At 33.2% G+C, this 25,746-nt stretch overlaps 2 protein-coding genes across 7 annotated transcripts; both read left to right on the forward strand.

Moving 5' to 3' along the window:
- Positions 1-11,081: 11,081 nt before the first annotated feature.
- Positions 11,082-14,229, forward strand: LOC100252241 (ferredoxin--NADP reductase, leaf-type isozyme, chloroplastic). Its single transcript, XM_002274330.5, has 9 exons — positions 11,082-11,401; positions 11,500-11,734; positions 11,879-12,012; positions 12,201-12,279; positions 13,092-13,183; positions 13,272-13,349; positions 13,439-13,501; positions 13,603-13,837; positions 13,929-14,229. Exons 1-9 carry the CDS (start codon positions 11,294-11,296, stop codon positions 13,994-13,996), a joined length of 1,092 nt encoding a protein of 363 aa, XP_002274366.2. The 5' UTR covers positions 11,082-11,293; the 3' UTR covers positions 13,997-14,229.
- A 411-nt stretch (positions 14,230-14,640) lies between these two features.
- Positions 14,641-20,737, forward strand: LOC100248885 (uncharacterized). 6 transcript variants are annotated; one of them, XR_002028938.2, is made up of 7 exons: positions 14,673-15,095; positions 15,187-15,235; positions 15,320-15,371; positions 15,564-15,733; positions 17,473-17,586; positions 18,577-18,710; positions 20,185-20,385. XR_002028938.2 is itself a non-coding variant. In XM_002274237.5 (6 exons), the coding sequence occupies exons 1-6, from the start codon at positions 14,740-14,742 to the stop codon at positions 20,329-20,331; spliced, it is 888 nt and encodes a 295-aa protein (XP_002274273.1). In that variant the 5' UTR covers positions 14,641-14,739; the 3' UTR covers positions 20,332-20,737. The 6 variants fall into 6 exon arrangements, 3 of the variants coding, with proteins under 3 accessions (XP_002274273.1, XP_059590593.1, XP_010664828.1); XR_788327.3 differs by having other exon boundaries at positions 18,577-18,686; XR_788328.3 differs by lacking the exon at positions 18,577-18,710 and adding an exon at positions 19,234-19,290 and having other exon boundaries at positions 14,674-15,095.
- The last annotated feature ends 5,009 nt before the right edge of the window (positions 20,738-25,746 follow it).

Raw genomic sequence — 25,746 nt, forward strand, 5'->3', positions numbered from 1 at the left:
CATCAAGCTGCCAATAGCTGAGGCATAGGGCACCTTGCTCATATAGTCCCTTTCTTCTTCTGTCTTTGGTGACTGTTCTTTGCTTAGTTTGAAATGACTACCCAAGGGTGTGCTCACTGGTTTAGCTTCATTCATGTTGAACCTGCTGAGAACTTTCTTCACATACTCTGACTGTGAAAGCTTCAATGTACCATTAGCCTTATCTCTAATGATTCTCATACCAAGGATTTGCTTTGCAGCTCCCAAATCCTTCATTGCAAACTGTTTGGACAATTGCTTCTTCAGATTATTAATCTTCTCAATGTCAGACCCTACAATAAGCATATCATCCACATACAACAGTAATATGATGTAAGAGTTGTCAAAGGACTTAACATAACAACAATGATCAGCTTCACATCTCTTGAACCCAATTCTATGCATAAAATTGTCAAACTTCTTGTACCACTGTCTAGGAGCTTGTTTAAGGCCATACAAGCTCTTTCTCAGTTTGCAGACTAGATTCTCTTGTCCCTGAACAATGAACCCTTCTGGCTGAATCATGTAAAGGTCTTCCTCCAAGTCACCATGAAGGAATGCTGTCTTTACATCTAACTGCTCAAGATGTAAGTTTTCTACGGCCACCATTCCAAGTACAAGTCTAATTGTTGACATCTTCACAACTGGAGAAAATATCTCTGTGTAGTCAATGCCCTCCTTCTGCTGGAACCCTTTAACAACTAATCTGGCCTTGTAACGTTTGCTACCATCATGCTCATTCTTTATTCTGTATACCCACTTGTTGTGCAAAGCCTTCTTTCCTACTGGCAATTCAGTCAGTTCCCATGTCTGATTCCCCAACAGGGAATCCATCTCATCCTTCATGGCTAACTCCCACTTGCTTGAATTCTCATCTTGCAAGGCTTCATCATAACACTCTGGCTCACCACCATCAGTCAACAGGAGATAATTTAAAACAGGTGAATAACGCTGCGGAGGTCTAGTGTTCCTAGAAGATCTGCGAACTTCAACTACAGGTGTACTCAGATCTACCTGTGAATTTACATTCTCCTTATCTTCTTCACCCCCTTTTTGGACAGTACTTTCAGTCAATTCATCTAAGTTGACAAACTCAGATTTCTTTTGATCTATCTCTGTAACATCTGACGTTACAGTTGACCTATCCTTGTACATAACCTGTTCATTAAATATCACATTTCTACTTCTGATAATTTTCCTGTTTTGTTCATCCCAAAACCTATAGCCAAATTTCTCATCACCATAGCCAATGAAAAAACATATTTTTGACTTTGCATCAAGTTTACTACGAGCATCAGAATCAATATGAACATAAGAAATACAACCAAAAACTTTTAAATGTGAAAACTTCACCTCTTTACCGCTCCAAACCTCCTCAGGAAGTCTGAACTCCATGGGAACTGATGGTCCTCGGTTTATCAGGTAAGCTGCAGTGCTAACAGCATCAGCCCAAAAAGTTTTTGGTAGTCCAGCATGCAACCTCATACTTCTAGCACGCTCATTGAGAGTTCTATTCATGCGCTCAGCCACACCATTCTGCTGTGGTGTCCCAGGAATGGTATTCTCCATCCTAATTCCCTGTGCAACACAATACTCACTGAATCCTCCATCTATGTACTCTCCTCCATTATCTGACCTCAAACATTTTACTTTCAAACCTGTTTCTGTCTCAACCATGACCTTCTACTTCTTAAAAGTTACAAATACATCAGATTTATTTTTCAGAAAATAAACCCATACCTTTCTACTTGAGTCATCAATAAAGGTGATGTAGTACCTTGAACCTCCTAGGGATGCAATCGGAGAAGGCCCCCACAAATCAGTGTGTACTAGTTCCAATTTTTCAGCCTTCGGTGTCCTGCCAGTTTTCAAGAAGCTCACCTTTTTTTGCTTTCCTAAGATGCAACTTTCACACATGTCAAAATCAATGGACTTCAATTCTGGTAGTTTTCCTTTTGACAGCAACATCTTCATCCCTTTCTCACTCATGTGACCAAGTCTGCGGTGCCATAGGCTTGTATCAGTACTTGCATCAGCAACTGCAATTGTGTCTCTTGGACATGAGGTCATATACAGAGTGCCAGTCTTCTTTCCACGAGCCAATACCCTAGCTCCCTTTGTAACCTTCCAAGTACCACCAACAAATAGTATTGCATGTCCTTCATCATCAAGTTGTCCAACAGAAATCAGATTCCTCCTCAGGTCAGGAATATGTCGAACCTTCTCCAGTAACCAAACAGACCCATTGGGCAACGATATCCGGACATCTCCCAGACCCACAACATCCAAGGCTGAACCATCAGCCAAATACACCTTACCAAAATCACCTGCAACATAATTCTGTATGATTTCTCGGTGTGGAGTGGTATGAAATGAAGCTCCTGAATCCAAAACCCAATCATCAAGTGGACTGTCTACTGCAAGAAGTAATGCATCCTGTACCTCTTCTGTTACAGCATTAGCAGAATCATCTTCATTCTTCTTCTTAGGGCTTTTGCATTGCCTTTTAAAGTGACCTGTTTTCCCACAATTCCAGCATTGTACTTGTTGGCCTGATCTAGATTTGCTTCTGTTCCGATTAGAATTTCTGGAATTTGATCTACCCTGATTTGAATTTCTGTTATTACCTCTGCCTCTTGTCTCAAGGTTTAGGGCAGAACCAGATCCTGAGGTTTCACCTGCATCTCTTCGGCGAATCTCCTCAGCCAGAATTAAATCTCGTATATCATTGTACTTGAGTTTTTCCTTTCCCGTAGAATTGCTTACTGCCATCCTCATTGCCTCCCAACTGTTTGGCAAAGAAGCCAAGACGATCAGAGCACGAATCTCATCATCAAAATCAATTTCTACAGACGACAATTGATTTGTGATTGTATTAAATTCATTCAGATGTTGTGCTACTGATGCATTCTCTGCCATCTTCAAATTGAACAATTTCTTCATCAGATGCACCTTATTGTTTGCGGACGGCTTTTCATACATACCGGACAAAGCCTTCATCAGATCTGCTGTGGTCTTCTCCTTTACAACATTGTGTGCAACAGACCTAGACAGAGTTAACCTAATAACTCCTAGAACCTGTCTGTCAAGAAGCGCCCATTCCTCAGCCTTCATACTCTCAAGTTTTGTCCCCAAAATAGGCAGATGTAATTTCCTCCCATAGAGATAATCTTCAATCTGCATCCTCCAATACGCAAAGTCTGTGCCATCAAACTTTTCTATTCCAGACGCCTTTCCTGCTTCCTCTGCCATTGCTCCCACTCAAACCTAACCCTAGGCTCTGATACCAGTTGTAGGGAATTAAACCGAATTCCCAACCCGTGAGAAACAAAAATTAGAGAAAACACACGCCAAAGAAAAAACAATCACACACACAAGACAGTATTTACGTGGTTCGGCAATTTGCCTACGTCCACGGAGTTGTAGGGATATCACTATTATCAGGGAAGAATACAGAGTACAACTTAGCGGCTACAATATTCTCTATATATATATAGCACGGCAACCCTACCATACTAAAAAACCCTAATTACAAAAGCTGGTTCCACAATGGGCTAAACGGGCCCAACAGGCCTCAATAAATCTCCCATTAAAAAAGCCATGCAATATTATTCGGGTCGGGTCGTCAAACCAGATCAAACAAAACTAGGCTCCACAAAGCCCAACACTTTTCTGGTCTCTCACAACTTCAAGGAAACCGTCCACAAGGCTTCATCTCCAACTTGTATCCATTTGCTTAGTAGGTAATCTCCACCATGGCCTTCATCTCAAATGCATCACCACCTCTCATCTTGATTGGGTATTTGACATCGATGATCGACATTCCACTTCAGGCTACTGCCTCTTTCTTGGTTCTAACCTTATCTCTTAGCATTCTCGTAAACAACATACCATCTCCAAGTCCTCTACCAAAGTTGAATATCGCAGTGTAGTCACATTAGTAGCTGAAATTTCTTGGCTGCAAAATCTCCTTAGTGAGCTCTATATCACCTCCACAACAGCTTTGATCATTTGGTGTGACAATCCCAGCACCGTCTATCTTTCAGCCAAACCAATTCTACATGCTCGCACCAAGCATATCGAAATAGACCTATATTATGTTTGGGAAAAGGTTCTTCAAAAACAAGTTCAAATCTGCCATCTCCCATCTTCAACACAACTTGCTAACATCTTCACCAAAACAGTGCCTAGTGCTCGGTTTCTCAGCATGAGAGTCAAACTCAGTGTAACTCCAACTCACCCTAAGTTTGAGGAGGGTTGTTAGAGTAAATCAGTTAGCTTCAACTTAGTAATAGCTAAACCAATCAGTTGGCTTCAGTTTAGTAACAACTAAACCACCTTACTTGTAACACAATGTATCTCATTCTGTTAGAACAACCCACTTGCATCAGTTACAAATCTTAAAGACTAAAACCACTCAAATGTATAGGTATAAATAGATACAGAGAAATGAAAATTCTAATTTCATCATTTCTTCCTTTCATCTTTCGTCATTTCTTTCCTTCTTGATTCTCTTATTCCTTAACAGAGTCCTACGCCTATTGATTCTTAGGATGGAAGATAAAAATATTTTGCAATTATTGAAGGATTTAAACTTGTAACACAAAGATTTAAACTTTTGTGTTTCAAGGCTAACTAAATGATTTTGCAATAATTGATCTCTTATACATATTTGCCCCAAATCCTCTTTTCTTTATTAGTGATCAAAACATATTGAAATCGATCACCTTCTTGTCAAAGTTGGTCTCTAATTATTATTTTAGCGAGGGAGTGTTAGCATAGAAGAAGAAACTAGTAAGTGGTTTGAGTTATATTTTTTAACTTTTCTTGGTTCAACGAAAATTAGAGTAAAATATGAGAGAAAGAAAATAGAGAGTAAAAGTGGAAGAAAAAATAAAGTGAAGAAAAATAGATTTAAAGTTAATAAATTATTTTTATATATTTTTATATATTTATTTAACTTATTTTCCTATTTTTCTTAGTACTTTTCAGGAATAAAATATAATCTTATTTAAAATAAGAATTAATTTCGTCCATCTTTCATGAGAGATGATAGAATACATTTATTTCTATTTATTTAAAATTTCATCAAGTACTTCTCATATATTTTTCTTTATTATTTCCATTTACACATTCTTCCCGTCAAAACAAATTTTCTATCATTTTAATTTATTATTTTCATTTTTATTTTTATTTTTAAGATGATAGAGATATTTGATGAAATTTCAAATCAATGAAGGATAAGTATATTTAATCAAAACCTTATAGGAAGTGAATGAATGCATATAGATATAAATGGTCCAATAGGAGTAAGAATTTTTTAAAACATTTGGAATATTTCATTTTTGGCCCAAAAGAATCATTTTGAAGTAGTGTTTGATCAATTATGTATTAATCCATATTCAATTGATTGGTTTGAGGTTATCGACAAAAAAATTTGTCTAAGTCACTTGATTCTTTGTCCAAGTCATTTTTCTTTTTTGTTTAAATTGGTTTTTTTTTTTAATCCAATTCACTTTCTTTTTTCTTCGTGGGTTTGGGGAATATCTCCATTCATAGTCAACCTTTCAAAGTAAATAACTTAAATATCCTTTTGAAACTTCAAATCTAAATTTAATCAAATTACTCTGTAAGTATAAAAATTTTGAATCTAAGTTTAATAAAATTAGAAGGTAAATTTAAAACATGAAAATTGCTAAAATCTAGATGTCAAAATCAAAGATCTATAATATACAATCAGCATACAAAGTCAATTGTTTAACTTTACCGTGGAGAGATAAAGGACCCTCTTCCCCAGGATAAAGGGGAGATTTTTATTGGCTTTATCTTTTATGTCATGATGAAGACTTAATGTTGTCCCCCGACTGAGGAAAGAGCCCTCTTCCCCTTATGATAAAGGAGAGATGTTTTGTTGGCTTTATCTTTCATGTCATGGCGAAAACTTAATGTTGTCCCCCGACTCAGGAAAGAGCCCTCTTCCCCAGGATAAAGGGGAGATGTTTTATTGGTTTTATCTTTTATGTCCTAACAGATACTTAGGTGGTGTTTATTTTTTGACCGAATAGAAAAAATCAAATATTTTGACTTTTTCTATTCAGTCAAAAAACAAACACCACTTTAATATTGTCCCCCGACTGAGGAAAAAACCAACACCTAGGGAAAGAGATAGCAGAAAAATACTACCATAGGTGAATTTTTTTTTTTTTAATAATAATGACAACCTTTTGTGTAAATAAATAAAACAAATGGGTTGTTGATAGATTTAGCAGGTATTTAATAAATCAATTTAATAATTTAAAGTGACTTAATAATTTAATTTAAGTTATTAAGTTAATTAAATATATTTAATAAAATAATTTAATAGTATGACTTAAAATAAAAAAATAATTTTAAGTAATAGATAAAAATAATCAACTTATTTTTAAGTCCATATTTTCATTTTATTTTTTTTATCTTAATTTTTTTTAATTACCTTCATGATCTCTTTTACTACTTCACAACTCGATTTCTTTTGCTCTAGTTATAATTTATAAGGATAAATATGTCAATTTGATGATTTAGAACAAATTTTAAGTTAATTTTATTAAGCAACCTTAATACTTATATCGAGAATTAAATAATATATTTTAAGTTTATAACTTAATTATAATTTAACTTAAAGTCAACTTAAGTCATTAAATAATAAGTATTAAGTTTTACTAAACATCTTCTTAATTTAAATAAATAAAAAAATTAGATTTAAATTTGGGAGTGAGACTTCTATACAAATTGAGAATTGAATAATTGGAAAAAATATTGAAAGATATTAGCAATAATAATATTGGTTATAATTTTATTGGGAATATTATTTAATTTTATTATTTATAAATAATAAATATAAATAATTACTTTTTTTAACCAATGTTATGATAGATGGATTAAGAATTTGAGTAATTTCTCTCCTTAATAGTATAACATGTTATTTTATAACTTATTATTTATTTTTCATCTATTTTTTTTAATAAAATGAAAATTATTAAATTCCTTAGAATGGATTTGGCAATATTTTCTTAAATGTAATCTAATTTGTTTGTTATATTATAAATAAAAATAAAATAAAATTGGGGGTATCTTATTTGCTTGTTATAATTTTTATTTTATTCTATTATAATTATTTTGAAACTTTACTTATCAATAACTCTAGTTGATAAGAGATTAATTGTTGTAATGGATAGTGATGTAGCGTAGTCTGTTGGTATATGACCAACAATATCTTTTTCGATTAGCTTCTTCTTCCAAGCGATCGACAATTGTACTTGTAATAAGATGTGTTCAGATGGTCTTTATTTGGGTTTTGATACCCAATGACTATTTATCTTCATCGAGTTACAATGTTTTCCACGTATTTTAGTTACTTTAAATGCCAATAATTTGCTTTATAAATAACGGTTTCTTGGTTGAAAGTCAAGCGTTTGAGTGACCTTGATGTAACAATATAACACTTAATGCTTTGGTAATTAATGTCTGGATAATTAGAGTTTGTTTGGTAGTTATTTTAAAAATTGTTTTTTAACCTTTTGAACACTTAAAATTTTTTATCTTTAAGTATTAGAAGGAATAAAAACGCTTTTTAAAATCATTACCAAATAAACTCTTAATGATGCTTGAATAACTTTTCCTCATATGATACTAAGATGGAGAGGGATCTATGATGGATGGATGCAAGGATCCCACAAAACCCAATATAATTATTAACATTTGATATACTATTGATGGTAAATCATTTTATGTATTAAGAGAAATAATTGAGACTAAATATTACGTTTGGTAGTGTTTTTACTCTTTTTTAATAAAAGTACTTTCTTTATAAGTGTTTTTAGAAAAATTGTCTATAAAGTTTTTTTTTTAAGGAAACACTATAAGTGATTTTCTAGATTTTTAAATATGTTTCATAATTTTTTGCCAAACACTTATTTTTAGACACTCTTTTAAAGATAAAAGTGCTTCCTAAAATTATTATTAAATGAGCTCTAACTACTTAATGTAAGAGTGTGTTTGACAGTGTTTTTATTAAAAGTGTTTTTTTTTTAGAATCACCTATCAAGTGTTTCATCATAAAATATTACAAATTATTTTTTTCAGATTTTAAAAAGTACTTCCTAAATTTTGCAAAATACCTATTTTTTTTTTCAAAAACACTTTTTACATTAACAACACATTCTAAAATCACAATCAAATGAATTAAAATAAAATATTTATTTATGTAATTTTTTTAATATGAATTGATTCGCATCGTTTTTAAAAAAAAAAAAAATTTTGAACCACATTGAAAATAAATTTATGTCATTTGTTGGTGCTTATTTTTCTAAAAAGGAGAAATTTATTATAAAACTAAATAATTTTAATTTTTAACTGATTTTTATAAAAGTGTGATTCTTATCCATCATCCTTTTTATGTGCTATTTCTCTTCACCCCTTAGGAATCATGTAATCTATCATTTCTAAAATTATTATTTGAAGTGTTTCAACTTAAATCAGATTAAGAGCCCGTTTGGTAGTGATTCTAGTGGAAGTGTTTTTATTTGAAGTGTTTTCTGCTATAGTGTTTTTGTGAAAAACACTTTTATGATAATCAGATAAAATGATTCTAAAATGTTTTTGATAATATATTGTATAAATATAAAAACACTTTTAATATTAATAAATTACCAAAAAGGACATACAATTTTAATTAAAAAAAAATGGTATGATAAACAAAAAAAACTTTTTATTAATGAAAAAACATCTAAATCACTAAAAAAATAACATTGAATAAAAGATAATTTTAAAATTAAAACAATATATGATTACCTATTAATTTCTAAAAAAAAAAAAAGACTTTTCTAATTAAAAATAATAATTTTTTATCACTATACTAAAATTTTAAAAAATATTTACAAAAAACATCTAAATCAATAAAAAAAAAAGATTGAATAAAAGATAATTTTAAAAGTAAAACAATATATGACCACCTATTAATTTTTAAAAAAGAAAAAAGATTTTTCTAATTGATTTATCATTGGGGGGCATTTTTGGAATATTTCAAAAAAATTGAAGTGTTTTTTTTTTAAAAACATCTGTCAAGTGATTCTCTAAAAATCACTTCAAGTGTTTTTTCAAATTTTCAAAAGTGTTTTTTAAAATTTGCCAAACACTTTATTTTCATCCCAAAAACACTTAAAAGTGTTTTTAAGGGTAGAAACACTTTTAAAAATCGCTGCCAAACGAGCTCTAAGGTAGATATACATTGGCAACTAAAGCACATAATTTTCTGTGTGCTATTTCAGTATTTGCTCTCCCGCTGGTTTCATAATTTCCAAGCCCAAGCCCAAGCCCATCTGTGACACTGCTAGATCTTTGAACTTGTATAGTCATTGGGCCCTATTTGTTGGGGACCTTCCTCAGACACTCATATTTGGTTAAAGAGGCCCTAAAAGACCCAGGCGGCCCAACCGAGAAACCCAAGAGGCTCTTTGGAGAAAGCCCTCGTGATGATGGCATACAATACAACAACCAACATGGGCTTCCAGTGAAAGTAATCTATACCACACATGAAAGTCTTAAAAAAGTCAAAAACAAAGGCAATGGATAGCAATTTTTAAAAACAATTCGTAAAAGAATGATTAATTATTTGCGAGAATAAAGTTTAATTTGAAAATTTAAATATAAAAATATTTTTTTTCGCTTCTTCTCTATGAAGTTGTAGGCGTAATTCAAAATATTTTAAAACATTTTTTTTAATAATTATTTTGTCTAATTTTTGGACTTAATATTATTTAACTTTTATAGGATGTCAAGATAACAAATAAATAAGACTTAATAATTAAAATATCAACTGTACTTATAATAAAATATTAGAACACATTATTTCTATTTTTATACAATACTGCACTTAGATTTCCAATTTGATAAATTTGAATAACTAAAAAAATAATAATAAATACTAAAAATATTAAAATAGAGGATAGTAATAATATATCATATGATGTATTTAACAAATATTAATTAGATATTTTACGGTTAATTAATGAAAATAATAGTTTGATAAATTATAAATATTTTTATAAGTTATCATTAATTTGAGTTATAAATATCCTTTTAGAATTTATATTATTTTTTTTCCTTTTTTTAATAGTAGTATAACTTTTTGTGCACATTTGGATATATTTACGGTTTTTTATTTTAAAAAATAGAATTTATTTTCATATAAAATATAAAAACTCTTACAAGTTTACATTAAAAATATAATAAGTTTTAAAAATTAAGATATTTTAAAAAATTAAATTTTTTTAAGGCATATATATATTGCTATCATACTTTTATCTATAGACAATTTTATTCTTTTTCATTCTAATATAAAAACCTTTTTATATAGTGATTTATTTTCTATCCAAAATTTAAGGTTGTTATTTATTGATCAAATTATTATAGGTAAGTCTAAAAAAGTTTCTCAATGAGAATTTAGTTTTTTTAATAAGGTAGGATTGAATCAAAAATTTTAAAATTGGGATAAAATGTCTTTATTAATATTTTTTTTTTGACAATTTTCAGATTTTATTTTTTAAGAAAGTTCTTTTCTTAATTAATTAAATTTTAGAAAGTTGATATTTAATTTTTTTAATGAAAATTATTTTTTAATTAATTTTTTAAAAGAAAATTTCATTTCTAACTCTCTAGGCTCTCTCCCTATACTCTACCTAAACATGTTTTTGGGTTGGATGCTTAGAAAGATCAAATCTCAACTTAAGAATTTGTTGTGTTGAATTCTAAGTTATTGGAAAAACCTACATCTTTTCGAAAAACTGAGACAAATAGTATTAGAGGTGTTACTGTGGACTTTAATATATATCATATACTGGATTATTAAATTAGAGGTATCATGTGGTTTTTATCTCCATAATTATTGTTAGGGTTTTTCATATAAATATATATATATATATATATATAATTTTTTTATATTAAAATTTTAACTAAAAATCTCCATGGCAGGATTTACCAGATTGTTTAGAAATAAGAAAAGATAGTGAGACGCATGGATTTACAAAAAGAGACTTATCTTCACAGAATCTGAAGCTCTCCAACCTTAACCACCAATGTGATAGTCCAACAATCTTCTCCACCCATTCTATAATCCACTCAAAAATGTTTTTGTCATTTTTCACTTTTTGTTTCTTTCTTCTTAATTTTCTTCTTCTTCTTCCGATCCTCACAACCCCACAGAAATTCTGCTCTCTTTCGTTTTCTTCGCCAAAAAATCATGGCTACCGCTGTCAATGCTGCAGTCTCTCTTCCATCATCGAAGTCATCTTCTCTCCCCATCAGAAACCATATAATAGTCTCCCCAGAAAGAATTAACTTCAATAAGGCATGTTTAAATATTGATGGGAATTTGATGTTCTTCTCGGGGTTCTTGTTTTTCTTTTGTTTCTTCTGGAACTTACGACATGGGTTTTGTTTCTGCAGTGTTTCTTGTACTCGAGAAACGTCTGTGTTGGCCGGAAAGTAGTTACCATTAAAGCTCAGGTCACTACAGAGGCTCCTGCAAAAGTAGAGAAGGTTTCTAAGAAAAACGATGAGGGTGTGGTTGTTAACAAGTTCAGACCCAAGAATCCTTACATCGGAAAATGTCTCCTCAACACCAAGATTACTGGAGACGATGCTCCAGGAGAGACCTGGCACATGGTATTCACCACTGAGGGTCAGCTTCTTTACCATGCCTATCTCTCTTGATAATTGAAGGATTTCTTTTTTCTTTTTTCTTTTATAATTTTTTAGTAGTTGTGAATAAATTATGGGATTATTCTTGCATTTGATTGTTGCGTTGGATAATCTGATAAAACAGGGGAAGTCCCATATAGAGAGGGGCAATCTATTGGTGTGATTCCGGATGGTATAGACAAGAATGGGAAACCCCACAAGCTTAGACTCTACTCTATTGCCAGTAGTGCTCTTGGAGACTTTGGGGACACAAAAACTGTAAGGATTTGTTCATAAAATTGTGCATTTTTCTACTTTATCATTTCCTTTTGTTAGAAGCTCCTGAATCATTCAAACCTCATGCTGCCTTTTTGGACATTCTATGTTTGGGAACCTGCCGTTGTTATGAATATGCTGAGCGATCATCCTTGTCATTTGAATTGACCTGGGTAAGTGCGTTTTGGCAGGTTTCATTGTGTGTAAAAAGGCTTGTCTACACCAATGACCAAGGAGAGATAGTTAAAGGAGTTTGCTCAAATTTCTTGTGTAAGTCTCTGAGAACACTTGATTCTTTCAGTTTAGTTTTTCTAACAATGCATTTGATATTTTGGTATTTTCTTAGCCCACCCCCACTCTCCCCCATCTCACTACTTTTTAGGAGCACATGAAAATTGGCACATTGTTGAGTAGAAAATTGGTATCCCTTCTTAAACATTGCTAATACAATATGCAGGTCCTAATTTGTAAGCCACTTTACTTCATCTGTTGAATTGTTTCTCCGTTTTTTCAATTGCTACCCTGTTTTCTGCTGGGTTTGCCTTGTGATGCACATGATCTAGCTTAATATCAGTAGTGGAATGTATGTAATTCTATACTTGTTGGATAGCGCATTACCTTCACCAAGATGCATTCATTCTTCACCTCACAATGTCCATATAATCATACTACATTCTATTTCCTGTTAGATTATGGAGTCTTGGTTTCTAAAATTTCCATTTTACAAAAGAACTAAATAAATCAAGACTATTCCTTTCGAGTTCTTCAGCGATGGTTTGTTAGCCAAAAGCATTGGATTGATTGCAACAGTCACAAGAGCCACTTTACTTCCTCTCATATTTTAAAGAAAATTTATCCGATATATAGTTGAGGACATCTATATTATGTGAAAGGTCCAATTAAATTTTTGTCATCCCCTCAAAATTTAGCATTTTCTTTAGACAAAGGCTTCCATAGAAACAAATGGAACCTGTGAAAGTTGTTTGTATAGAATCAGCTCTATCAGCATCGGTGCTACGATGGGGCCGAGTTTAGGAAATGCTTTGATTATCGTCCTAGCAACTCTGATCCTTTTGTTTCAGGTGACTTGAAGCCTGGGGCTGATGTCAAAATCACAGGACCTGTTGGGAAAGAAATGCTTATGCCAAAAGATCCAAATGCCACTGTCATAATGGTGAGTTCTGCTTCAGTATCACCAACCATCTTCTGTTATGTCAATCAGCTGTTTCTTTGAGAAAGTATTGAAAGCAATCATCTTGCAGCTTGCAACTGGTACTGGCATTGCTCCTTTTCGCTCATTCTTGTGGAAAATGTTCTTCGAGAAATATGAAGACTACAAGGTAGATGAGATATCAATAGATTATGTATCAAAGCACTGAATTGTGAATCTTGTGATCATGTTAGAGACTTGTTTCAACTTGTCATGCAGTTTAAAGGGTTGGGTTGGCTCTTCTTGGGTGTCCCAACAACTAGCTCCCTGCTGTACAAGGACGTGAGATATCTTCTTACATTTTCCTGGTCTTCACTCCCCTTTTTGGTGCTAGACTACCATGTATTAAATATTTTACGTAATGTATTTTATTCTTAAAACAGGAGTTTGAGAAGATGAAGGAGAAGGCCCCAGAAAACTTTAGGGTTGACTATGCTGTCAGCAGAGAGCAAACAAATGAGAAGGGCGAGAAAATGTACATTCAAACCCGGATGGCTCAATATGCAGAGGAGCTATGGGAGTTACTTAAAAAGGATAATACCTATGTGTATATGTGTGGGCTGAAGGGAATGGAGAAGGGAATTGATGACATAATGGTGTCTTTGGCTGCTAGAGATGGTAAATATATCCATGCAAAAGTTGATTCTGATTTTTCTGAATAAATTACTAATCATTTTGCAACTGCTCTCTTCTTCTTCCTGGTTTTCAGGTATTGATTGGACCGAATACAAAAGGCAATTGAAGAAGAGCGAGCAGTGGAATGTTGAAGTCTATTGATATCAGTTGCATAGGGGGTTTACAAACATCTATTTACTGAAGAATATCCATTGTTGTATGATTGATTTCTTCCTGTAGTGGGGATAGGTGAACTTCTCTTGATTTGCTTTTTTTTTTTTTCTCCATTTGGCGATTGTATTATTTTGTTTTACATGAGAAGGACGTGGATGATAAAATAAGTTGCAAAATGAATTCAAGCTCATGAAAATATGATCAGATTCTGGCATTCTGCATAGAGATGTTTCCAATGTTATGGCAACTTCTGGTTCCTGAACAAGGAAGATCATATAACCCACTGAGCCGAAGAATGACTGGTCCATTATCTCTGGACTAGCACGGATCGAGAATAATCCAGTCCGCCTAAAGAATGGATCATCCACTCAAGATTTCAGCCCATAAAAGTTGTTCAGCCCAGGAACAGCGGAGGATAGGCCTGGACAGAGTTTGGGCCGAGCCTAGATCACATTGACTGTCAAACCTTCAAACCATTATTGTTAAAATAATGTCAACATTTGAGAAAAAAAAAAAACTCAGATTTATATTTAATTTATGAATGGATAACGAGTTTTATTTATTATTTTCTAAATAAATATCCTCAAAAATATTAAATTTTCAAACATGTATAGAAGCTGGAAAGTCAAGTTTGGGCTAAAGGTGGTCCAAAACCCTACCTGGCCTGTTAAGCATGGGCCGATTTGGGTTTAATTAGCTGAGGCGGTGTCGGGAGAGGAGAGGAGAGGAGAATGGCTCATCAGCTGATACGCCCCCTGAGGCAGTGGCCGAGATTGCAGTACCACTGCATCTTTACCCCGACACTCCATCATTCTCTCTCCTCCCCTTCACTCTTCTCCACCAAAGCCATCTCCCACCTTCTCTCATTCACCAAGCCTCCATCTCTTCATAGCAACCGCCATTTCCGATCGTACGGTCTCAGATTGCCGAACGATCCGGCGCCGTCACATCTCCAAGAAACCGCCGGCGAGCAGGATTCCGATGCCAAAAGGAGCCGCAACGAAAGGAAGCGAGAAGCTCGGCGCGCCGTCCGTTGGGGGATGGAACTCGCGGCCTTCTCAACCCCTCAAATCAAACGAATTCTCAGGTATTCAATGCATGTTTTTTTCGAACAAGTCGATGTAATCTTGAAAATTACGAGTAAAGAACTTGAAAACTGGACCTTTATGTTCTTTCAGAATGGCTTCGCTTGAGAGAGAAGTCTTCGATGCTCTCATGTTGGTCAAGGTGTTGTGAATGTAGTTTGTTATCTTCTTTTTTTAAGTTTGTAAAAGAGTATTTGGCTGTTAATTGTTCGTATAAATGTGACAGAGACTAGGGCCTGACGTCCGTGAAGGAAAGCGGAGACAGTTCAATTATATAGGTAATGGAACCATTCCATTGTGATTCCTATTGCATCTGAAATGAATTTATTTCATGTGTCCCTGGTGTTGGCTATAGGCTATACAATCATTAATCATTGGGAACCGAAATGGTAGGCATAATATGAATTTTTATACATCTTCAGTGAGTTTACATGCAATGTGGTATTAATTGTATCATCAATGCATGTTAGGAAGACTGCTAAGGGGAGTGCAACCTGAATTGATGGATGCTTTGATCCAGGCTTCAAAAGATGGTGACCAGAGTAGGCTGCAGGCTTTATCTGGTCTAGATACAAGGGTTGTTGAGGAGGATGGCGAAGAAGATGAAGCAAACGAAGAAGATTATGAGGAGGAAGATGAGGTACACTATAGTCACTTTATCTATAACTGTCTGTTAATCATTAGTAAAAGTGCTTCTTGGAGGTTACATCGATAACTTGTTAGCAGTTTATTGGTGGTTCGGTTTTGGTTCATTTTAAATTTGGGAGATCCAGAGTGTAATCTCATTTTTTTCAACTGTTACTTCTCCTTTCTTCCAATGCATGAACAGTACAAGCCTTCCTCATTCATATGCTATACATTTGAATTTTATTTTGTTTAATGTTAGGAGAATATAATGAACCTTTTTTATTGAGGGTAGTTGTCTATTTGAACATCATAACCTTAGGGGTGGTCCATGGAGATATTAAAAAAGGCTTCTAAATTTTGACAACAATGTTGTAGCAGTGGAAACTATGGAATCACAAGTTGTGCAGTAATAATAAAGATAGATCAAATTCACATACAAAGGAACACAAAGTTTAATATGGATGACATGCTTAAATCCTGAGATAAGAGAGAATCAAACTGTTATACCAGAGGGCACATTACAAAGAAAACACAAAAACAAATTCAATGCCTAAGTCCAAAATAAATTCATGTTTCCTTCTTGTATCTATAAACCTAAGCCTGATTGTCTCTTATCTCCTCCTCACATCTTTACATGCCCAGAATATACTCTATGGGCCCATTTCAGTTTTACAACTTTTCCCCTCTAAAATACAAGATATTTATAAGGATATTCCTAAAATTTTTCCCTATGGAAGATGGAAATCTATTTCTAAAGTAGACGTCAATTGAGATAAAAAGTTCTAGATCTCAATGGATCCAATGCTTTTTCCACCTTTTACAATTCAAGAGGTGTATAGGAGTAACATTTATTATGGATCAACTTAGTACATGGCCCCTTGCATCACATGATAAGAGAACAACAAATTTCACCTTCAGTCACAATTCCTTTTACGATTTGTTTGTCTTGAGTCTCTTGTACTGTTTTTATATTCTAATTATACAGTTCAAATCTCACCATGTGTAAGATTTGGATGAAATCCATCTCAAATTTTCTCATACTTTCTTATCTTGGTTTGGAACTCTTCACTTCGGTTTTGCAAGAATTGTCCTCCAAGACTTCTATTGCATTCTCCAACCTAGGCTGTTCCAAAATTCTCTAATTTGTTGTGTAAAGCTTTGAACTCATAAGTGGTGCAATAATAATAAACAAAATCTAATCACAAAGAAACACAAAATTTAATGTGGTTGAGAACATGCCAACATCCGAGGATGAAGGAGAATTAATCCATTATAATATAGAGAATATTGTAGATTTAAGAGAAAAAAGATACAAAACCAAGGCTCAAAACAATCTCATATTTCTCTACTTATGGTATCTCCATCCTAAAAATGAACCCTAGAACATCCCATGTTGTCTTGTTCCATCAAGTGTCTCTCGTCTCTTCCATATATCTCTAACCCAATGCAGCCTTACTAGTCCATCTCCATCTTATAATTTTTCCCCTCATAATTTAAAATATCATTTCTTAAAGCAATTCCTTCTTCAACAAGAAAACCTATTTCTTCTGCAACAAATAAATAAATAAAGGAAAAGGTCCCCTATGCATTATTCTCTACTCAAAGGAATCACAATGAAATCATCGATTGAACCAAATTATGAATTTTAGATACCTTCCATCAACTAATTCTAATGGAAGAGAGATCTCCCTTCCCCCTTTCATGTTCTCATAGAAAACCTGATTGGTCTTATTTCATCTACATTGTTCATAGGAATCTAATACCTACATTGACATAGCAACCAGATGGTCTGACGGGCTAATCAATAAGGACATTGATGTTACCAATGAAGTTTATTCAGTTCAGAGTGTTGAGTTTGATCGTCAGGTATGTTTACTGTCTGAAATATGAGACTTTTTTGTTGGTGCATGACCACTCCCTGAGAAAAAAGATTATGAAAGATGGGCTGTATCAGTTTCTTCTCTCCATTCATTTTGTGCTTTTCAGTAGTTATAACTTATATGCTGTTGTTGTATTGAACATTTGCATTTCTTGTTTAAGAGTTCAGAGTTAGATGACTTCCTCTCTCTGGTTAGGGAGGTGAGATTTTACCTCATAAACCGACAAACATTTCGAGCTAAAAGGGTTTCACACTTTATTAACATCAATCCCAATAATAATTGCCATCAATTTGCACTTGTGAACTCACGAAACGTAGGATACCAATAAACATTGACAGCCATTATAGTAGCACTGCTTTCCGTGATTATAAATTAGTTGCCAGATTCTGTGAGTCCAGTTGCCTTTTATTCGTCATTTGGCTCCATGAGTCCTTTGGCCCAACTAGAAGCATTATTTTCCAATGTCCTCCCTTCAGTAAATGTTAGTATTCCATTTTTTATTATATCTCCCAGCACTTGTTTCTTTCAAATGTCATCAAATTTAAGTTCCTAATCTTGCCTTATCTTGGTCTTCAATACAATCAACATTGTTTTTTCTAAAATCATTTGAAGTTTGTTTATTTGCTTTGGTAACCCTTGGTGATGGCATGATTACTTTCATGAGGAGAGTCACATCATGCACATGCATATGGGATTGTTCTTGTGCTCTCTTGACATGAACTCTTGTGTCCAACAGAACTTCAGGCAACTGACTTATCCTAGTTTTGGTTTTTTCCTTTAATCATCCTCTTAAATAGATTCTTTAAATATCATATGGTTGTGTGAAAAAAATAAAAGTAAAAATAAAATAACAAAAAAGGAAGAGGAGTAGAGTAGTTAGAATGTGAAGTTGACATCTGAACTGCTGAATGAATGGCAGTACTTCTCCTAAAACTTGTCATTGACTTTTTCCATGTTGGGAAAAATTATAATGTAGGGGAAAAAGGCATTACAGTATGAGAGATATAAGAGGTAACAGCAAGTTGCTTGTGGAATCTTATTGGAAGAAGAGTGAGAAAATGCCAAAGGACAATGAAATAATACAAGGCATTGCTACCTACCTCTTGAACTGTATATATTTGTTCTATGCATGCAGTATTGATGTCTATTCTATTAATTTTAGACATTATAAATTCTCTATAGGAACTGCGTAAAAAATTTCTCACGATAAGTTTAGAACTTTTTCCCCTGCCATAGTTCCTTTCCACATCTCGCATGTCTACTTTTGCCTTATAAACCCTGTTTAGTTTCTTATTGGCATGCTGTTTGCTTCTACAATCAACTTTGTTATTTAAGACAACTAGATTATCCAAATTTACTCTTTAACTTTTTTGGTCCCTTTGCCAACTACTTCTGCCGTCCAAAACATTATGTAGCATTCTTTATTTATGTGATAACATATAATCAAAATTTACATTTCTGCTGTCAATAGCACTATTTGTTGTTGTTCACTGTGCAATACTAATTTTTATAGTCCATTTGTCTATCTGGAATTACCATATTATCTCAAACCCTAGTCCACCATTAATTATTTGTATAATGTACTTTCCATTGAAAATCGCTGATTTTACTCATATGCCTGTCTTTCCCTTAGGAATGATTGCGAAGGCAACATATGGGACAACTGTACCCCACAATAATTGAATTACTGGTAACTCAAATGAAACTGTCAAAAAGTAAAGTAACTACTTTTGGTGACATCCACTTCAGATAAGTGTTGGGTCTGGTTTGGAATATAATTATGATCCTCCAGATTTCTTTTTTACTTTAACTTGGTAACCAATGTTGTTTCTTTAACTTGATAACCAATGTTTAAGATCTTAAATTATGCATTAAATAAAAAAATACAAAATATGATGACAAGGCTATCCTTCCTGAAGGTGCCGGTGGCAGCTTTCACTTAAATATTTTCAGTGGATAGGCTTGGTTGGGCCTCAGGGTCCCAATCTTTAGGCCCAGGTTCAACCTGGCCATGATATAGGATATATGGCTGTAATAGTTTGCTTTGTACAGCATTATCCTGATAGCCTGTTCTATGTTTTGCATGCTACCTATCAGGAAAAAAAAAATGCATGCTTCCTCCAATGTTGGTCATTTGGTATTAGATAGTTGTGGAGGGATGCATGCTCTATTTCCAGACTATTTTTTTTCCTCCTGTGCATCTCACCTTAATATCAACTTCTGCAAATTTGGAGTTAATCCACATTACACTGTATCTTATGAATAAATTGAAGTGCATAAACTGTATCATTTCTTGATATTCAAAGGTTGCATGATAACCATGGTTAAATTGAAATGCTAGTCCTCATACTAACTATTGTAGAAGCTATCTCTGTCTGGCTTTCTGATGCTTTTGTGCTTTCGAGCTATCAAACAGTGCAGCATATCCTAAGCTGAGTCTTGAGACATCTGAGTTTTCCTGTTTTGATACAAAATTGTCTGACTCAAAGTTTCTAAACTATGATGTATCACCTGCATGGTTGCTTAAATTGTCACCTGCATAGTTTTTATTCTTGTTGTTTCTTATAGTAGCATCCTTCAACAGGAGTTGCGTAAACTTGTACGGAAAGTGCACTCAATTCAAGGCCATCAAGCCATTATCAAGGAAGAAGAAGACGTGGCGCTACTTGGTGCAAAAAAGTCCCTATTCCAATTCCTTTACACCCTTGCAAAGCAGTTGCCAACTGAATAAGACATGATCATGTTGATTTATGTCATTTTTTTGTGCCATCATGTATTTTCACCAGAAGCATGTCATATTTGCCTTATAGTTGCACGATAGTGAGTCTCTCCAATTGGTAGGTTCCCAATGTTTGCAGATAACAAACCAATGACACCTAACAAGGCAAGGAGTCAAGGGAGATCATAGATTATGGACGCGATAAGACACATTTGTCTTGATTGAAAATTACAAGGGTGGCTGCTAAAATATTCAATCTCTTATACTACATAATGGCATTATTTTTCCAAGTTGGCTTGCTTTTCTATTCAGCTGATGTGATTAAAAACTGGAGAACGCACATCAAGATTGCTTAAACATTATTATCACTTCCCAGGAAGGAAGAATACAAAGTGAATGGTTCCATTTGTTTCAGGTATTCTTATGTCAGCTGACGTTCTAAGTTTTCATAATTTTGGTAATTGACAGAAGACCCTAGTTCTGTGAGGTTTCCACACTGTGAACTAGATCCTTAAGAAAGGCATATCTTTATGGTTGTGATTGTATATCATTTGATGCTATAACACCATTTACTCTCGCTTCAGTCACATTCAAAATTCAGCAATAATTCAATCTTGTCCATTTGTATTGCTTTTGTTATTCAATTCCAAATTTTCATCTCAGTTTCAACCTTTTGTGTAAAGATGATTTTTTTTTTCCCCCCTTTTTTACCAATTGGATTCATAATGATTTCACAGCAGAGAGGATTTCCCCTCGGAGCAGTTGTTTTCCCCTTTGTGATGCAGATGATTCTTTGTGTTGAAAGTATTTGCCATTTGGTTCATGCATGCGTATAGGAGTGTTATATCAGGATTGCTGTTTGGTCAAATTGGCCCATGTTGTTGGGCTTTTGCTAGGATTTTGCTATGGCTTTCATTATCGAAGAAAAATTTTAATTAGCCGGCTGTAAACTTTGAGTTCTATTGGTTTGAATAAGAATAAGAAAAATAGCCGGTCATTGATTGTGATGTCCTTTTCTTTGTTAATTGGCAATGCCAGCTGCATAGCATCTTTTATTATTATGATGAAGTGGAAATGCTTTATGACAAATGACAATCATATTAGTATCCTTAGACGACCCCAACGGCCCAACAGTGAATGAGACCCTCTTCTGCTTCTGCACTCAGAATTTACAAATGTTGTTGGAAGGCTAGCAGAGCACGCCTTATGATTGGTTAAATGTCAAAGGAGAGAGAAAGAGGAGAGTCAAAAGAGAGAGGATGAACCAGTGAAGTAGAACTTCAACCGATCTTGCACCTGGTTATGGGCTATGGCATAAAAAAATGCGCCCGCCCGACTCGGAATATGTTCCATTGGAGTGTTTTGTGTCACAGTAGAAAGAGGCGTAGCATCTGGAAACTCATTCTCTAGAGGAGAGTGTTAGGTTTCTCTTGTACCGTGGCCCTACGCCAAAACAGATATACCCCACCGGAGAGAGGATAAGAGGAGATGCATTGAATGGTACAGCGCTGCTTTTGCTGTTCCACCCTTTTTGCTTTCAGACAGACCGCCCTCCAATTCTCAACGTGGTGATATTATTGCCACCAATTTAAAGGACAACTATGGCAATGCCATTTCTCTTTCTCAAATTTTTTTTTTTTTTGGTTTCTTTTTCCTTTTTAATCCATAATACATTTAGGCTAGGTTTGTTTATGGAAAACTTGAAGAAAATATAAGAGAAACAAAATAAAAAGGAAAAAGTTGAAGAAAAAAAAAGAGATTTTAAATCAATAAACTATTTTTTTAATGTTATTTTAAACTTGTTTTTATTTATTTTAACTATTTAATATAAAAATGAAATAATTTAGAAATACATAAGTTTTTAACTATGTAAATTATATTTAATGTTTTTTTTATATTTTTATGGTACAATTAATCATTGAAAAAAAAAATCATTTTTTAAACTTTTTTAAAATTCTTTAGTAGTGTGTTTCCCTAAATCATAGCTTAAGGATGCCATTTTGATGGCTTTTTCCAGTTGGATGCAAAATTTTCTCAACTCCAAGGGAAATGAAAAGTTGATTATAGTCCTCATTTGGGGATAGAATCAAAATCGCAAGAACTTAATAGTCCTTCAAACTTGGTATCCTGGGCCTTATTAAATCTCCATGATATTACGAGTTCCAGTTCAATTCATCTAGTTTTAGGCAAAAGTCAAAGAAATAATATTTTATAATTCAATCACCAAATGCCACCAAGATCTGGGCCTAGTGGGCATACTAGGTTTACTGGTCTCTGCAGGTGGGGATGACACCATGCCCAATCAGGTTGGAACGAGTTACGTTTGGTCTATTGAGTCTGTAGCAGCCTGAAGTCGGTAAGACGGACAAGGCATTCTCCTTAGTTGAGAAAAAGATACTTTGTTTGAGGAAATATAATATCTAATTGGAGGAGGTTGACATATATGTAATAGAACAAGTGTATTCTAAAACAGGTGGCCGACCTGTTGAATTTGTTGGGGGTTAAGTGGGAACATTTATTAATGTGCCTCATTTCTACAGTTGAAACTAACACTAACAGCCTCTCGGGAATGTTGAATGTTGTATTAAGATCACGATATAGACCCTTCCAGTTTGGCTTATTCAAACGTTAGCCAAATAAGACTCTTTCTCCAAGTAGTTAGTATCTGCTACCCACATTTGACTTTGTCCAATTTAATTTCCTTTTTTGATATAATTTAGGTCTTTAAACTTAGAAAAGCATATATAAACCACTTATTTCAGAAGAAGAAAAATAACAAAAAGATATAAATTCCCTTTTTATTGTTATTGGAAGTCATTATTTAAATAGAGTGGGTTACTTTCTTCGTTTGTTAATTTTTCTATTCACGAGCTCAATATGATCTTGTTGGGTTAGTGAACAGTTCATGTAAAATGATAAAATCGTTGGTAAAGATTATGAACAAATACCCATGGAATCGCATCTTTTACACGTGAAATGACCTGCATTAATAAGAATACGATTGAGCTGAAGCGGTGGCAGGCCCTGCCGCCTGAGGTAGGTGGCTTTGTTTCCCGTTCCTCCAGTAATTGCCATGTGCTGCCCACGTACTCTACTCCGCGCAACAGCGACTGAATGGGCCAGACATCTACATCTCGTTTCAGTTCCATCGAGTTCTTATTGCGTCTCAAAAGAATAAAAAGAAGAAGATTAAAAGGGGAAAAACGAAGTGGTAAGGGTGTCGTTTCTGAATACTTTTCAGAAATCCTTCACTTATTTTGATCATTTGACGCAGATTCCAACGTCAAACGTATGAGGATTTGAATAAGACAAATGCCTGGAAAAAGGGGATTTTTCATTTCACCTAGGGGGGTGAAAAGAGAAAATGAATCATGGTGGTGATTTTTGACCGTTATAAGGTTGTCCAGGATGTGTCTGACATTGCGAACGTTAAAAGGGAAAAGTGGCACTTCATTCTTTCATTACAGCGCGTCCCTCGATTCTTGTTCCCTTGCCTTGTCTCACTTCACTCGTTGTCTTATCATCCAACTCATAAATTAAAGTATCAGCAACCGACATTAACCGTTAGTGTATACAAGATATATCTTCCTCCCACCTACCATTCTGCCACTCAAAAACTACTGAAAATGAGAGGTTTTTTTCTGAAATTTTTTTGATTAAAACCCCACATGGGGTTGCACCTTCAATACTCACCATGAGTGAGTCGTGACTTTCTTCCTGATTCCAATTTCGCTAGTTTTTATGCGCAACTCCAAGGTCACTTTTAAGAAACCCAAAATTGTATAAATACGTATATCCATTAGATAATTATTTTTTAATATTTTATAAAATAAAAATTTGTTGGAAATTTTAAAGTATTTTTAATTTATTTTAAATATTTTTAAATATATTTTAAAAATAATATATATATATATATATATATTTAATATCTTATTTTTAATTATTTTATATGTTCGTAAAATTATTTTTTTAAACTGTTATTAGAAAATAAATGAAAACAGTAAAAAATAATTAAAAGATGTTTTTCGAAACTATTATATTTTTTTTAAAAATATAAAATAAAAAATAATTTTTAATTATAAAAAATATTTTCTTAGTTTTTTATTCTAAAATATTAGAAAACTGTTCTAAAAAACAATTATTAAACAAACTTTTATCCCTTTATTTCAAAAACAAAACCGACATTTTCCCATTTTTACCTTTTTCAACCATTTCCTATATTAAATTAGTTGCATCACATCCAAATTATCTAGTTGGAAGACTTTAATAAATTAACAATAGAGGTATTAAATACTATTACTCTTTTTAAAAAATTACATAAAAATGTATTGTAATAAGTATCCCAAATAGATGAAAATAAGTATTAATTTTTAAATTAGAGAATCAAATATTATGCTCTTGATTTATAAAAAATATTGTCCAAGTGGATTCTATTATGTTATTAATTCTATGCATTTCTTTAATTATTATTACTTCTTATTATTTTCTCATTGTGTTATTTTTTATCATCTTCATTCTACCATTTTATGTACTTTTATAATTATTTCCCTTAATAAATTAACAATAGAGGTGTTGAATACTATTACTCTTTTTAAAAAAACATAAAAATGTATTGTAATAAGTATCCCAAATCAATGAAAATAAGTATTAATTTTTAAATTAAAGAATAAAATATTATGCTCTTGATTTATAAAAAATATTGTCCTAGTGGATTCTATTATGTTACTAATTCTACACATTTCCTTCTCATTGTGTTATTTTTTATCATATCTTCATTATACCATTTTATGTACTTTTATAATTATTTCCCTTAATACAAATCAATATCTAAGCCAAGATTCGGTAAACTTCTAGTCGAAGACGTCTAGTTAGACAAGAGTTCATTTTGAATACGACCATATCCTCCCAACTCGATATATCTAAAATGCAGCATAGAATAAGCTTGTGTCCATCAAGCTTTTTGTTAACAAGCCACCAATCCCTACGGCTCATATGTGCTTCACGATAATGAAGAAAATTATTGCATATGTTTAAATTAAAATTAAGAGGCAATAAAGAATCCCCAAATAATTTTCAAATTTCCTCAATCAGACTCACTAAATAAAATTTTAGGCCTACAATTGCTATTTGTGACTTTTCAGTATATCACGGACTCACTATATTAAAGCGTCATGTATGAAATATTTTTATGAAAGTCTAAATTTTCCAGTGCTGGCGCTGTCAAAACGATTTGGGAATAGTCAAGATATTGAAACTAAGAGTAATTAGACACGTGATTGAATAATTCAGTCAAAGGATTTAGCTTCCCCTTGCATTGACTAATATCAAATACCGTAATGACTGTATTAATTGTGTGGTTACCCTAAAATAAAATAACTGGAGAGAGTAATGTGCTCATCAATACGTTATATTTTCAGGTGGGCCCAG

The sequence above is a fragment of the Vitis vinifera genome, chromosome 18, assembly GCF_030704535.1.
Source record: "Vitis vinifera cultivar Pinot Noir 40024 chromosome 18, ASM3070453v1".
NCBI lineage: Eukaryota > Viridiplantae > Streptophyta > Magnoliopsida > Vitales > Vitaceae > Vitis > Vitis vinifera.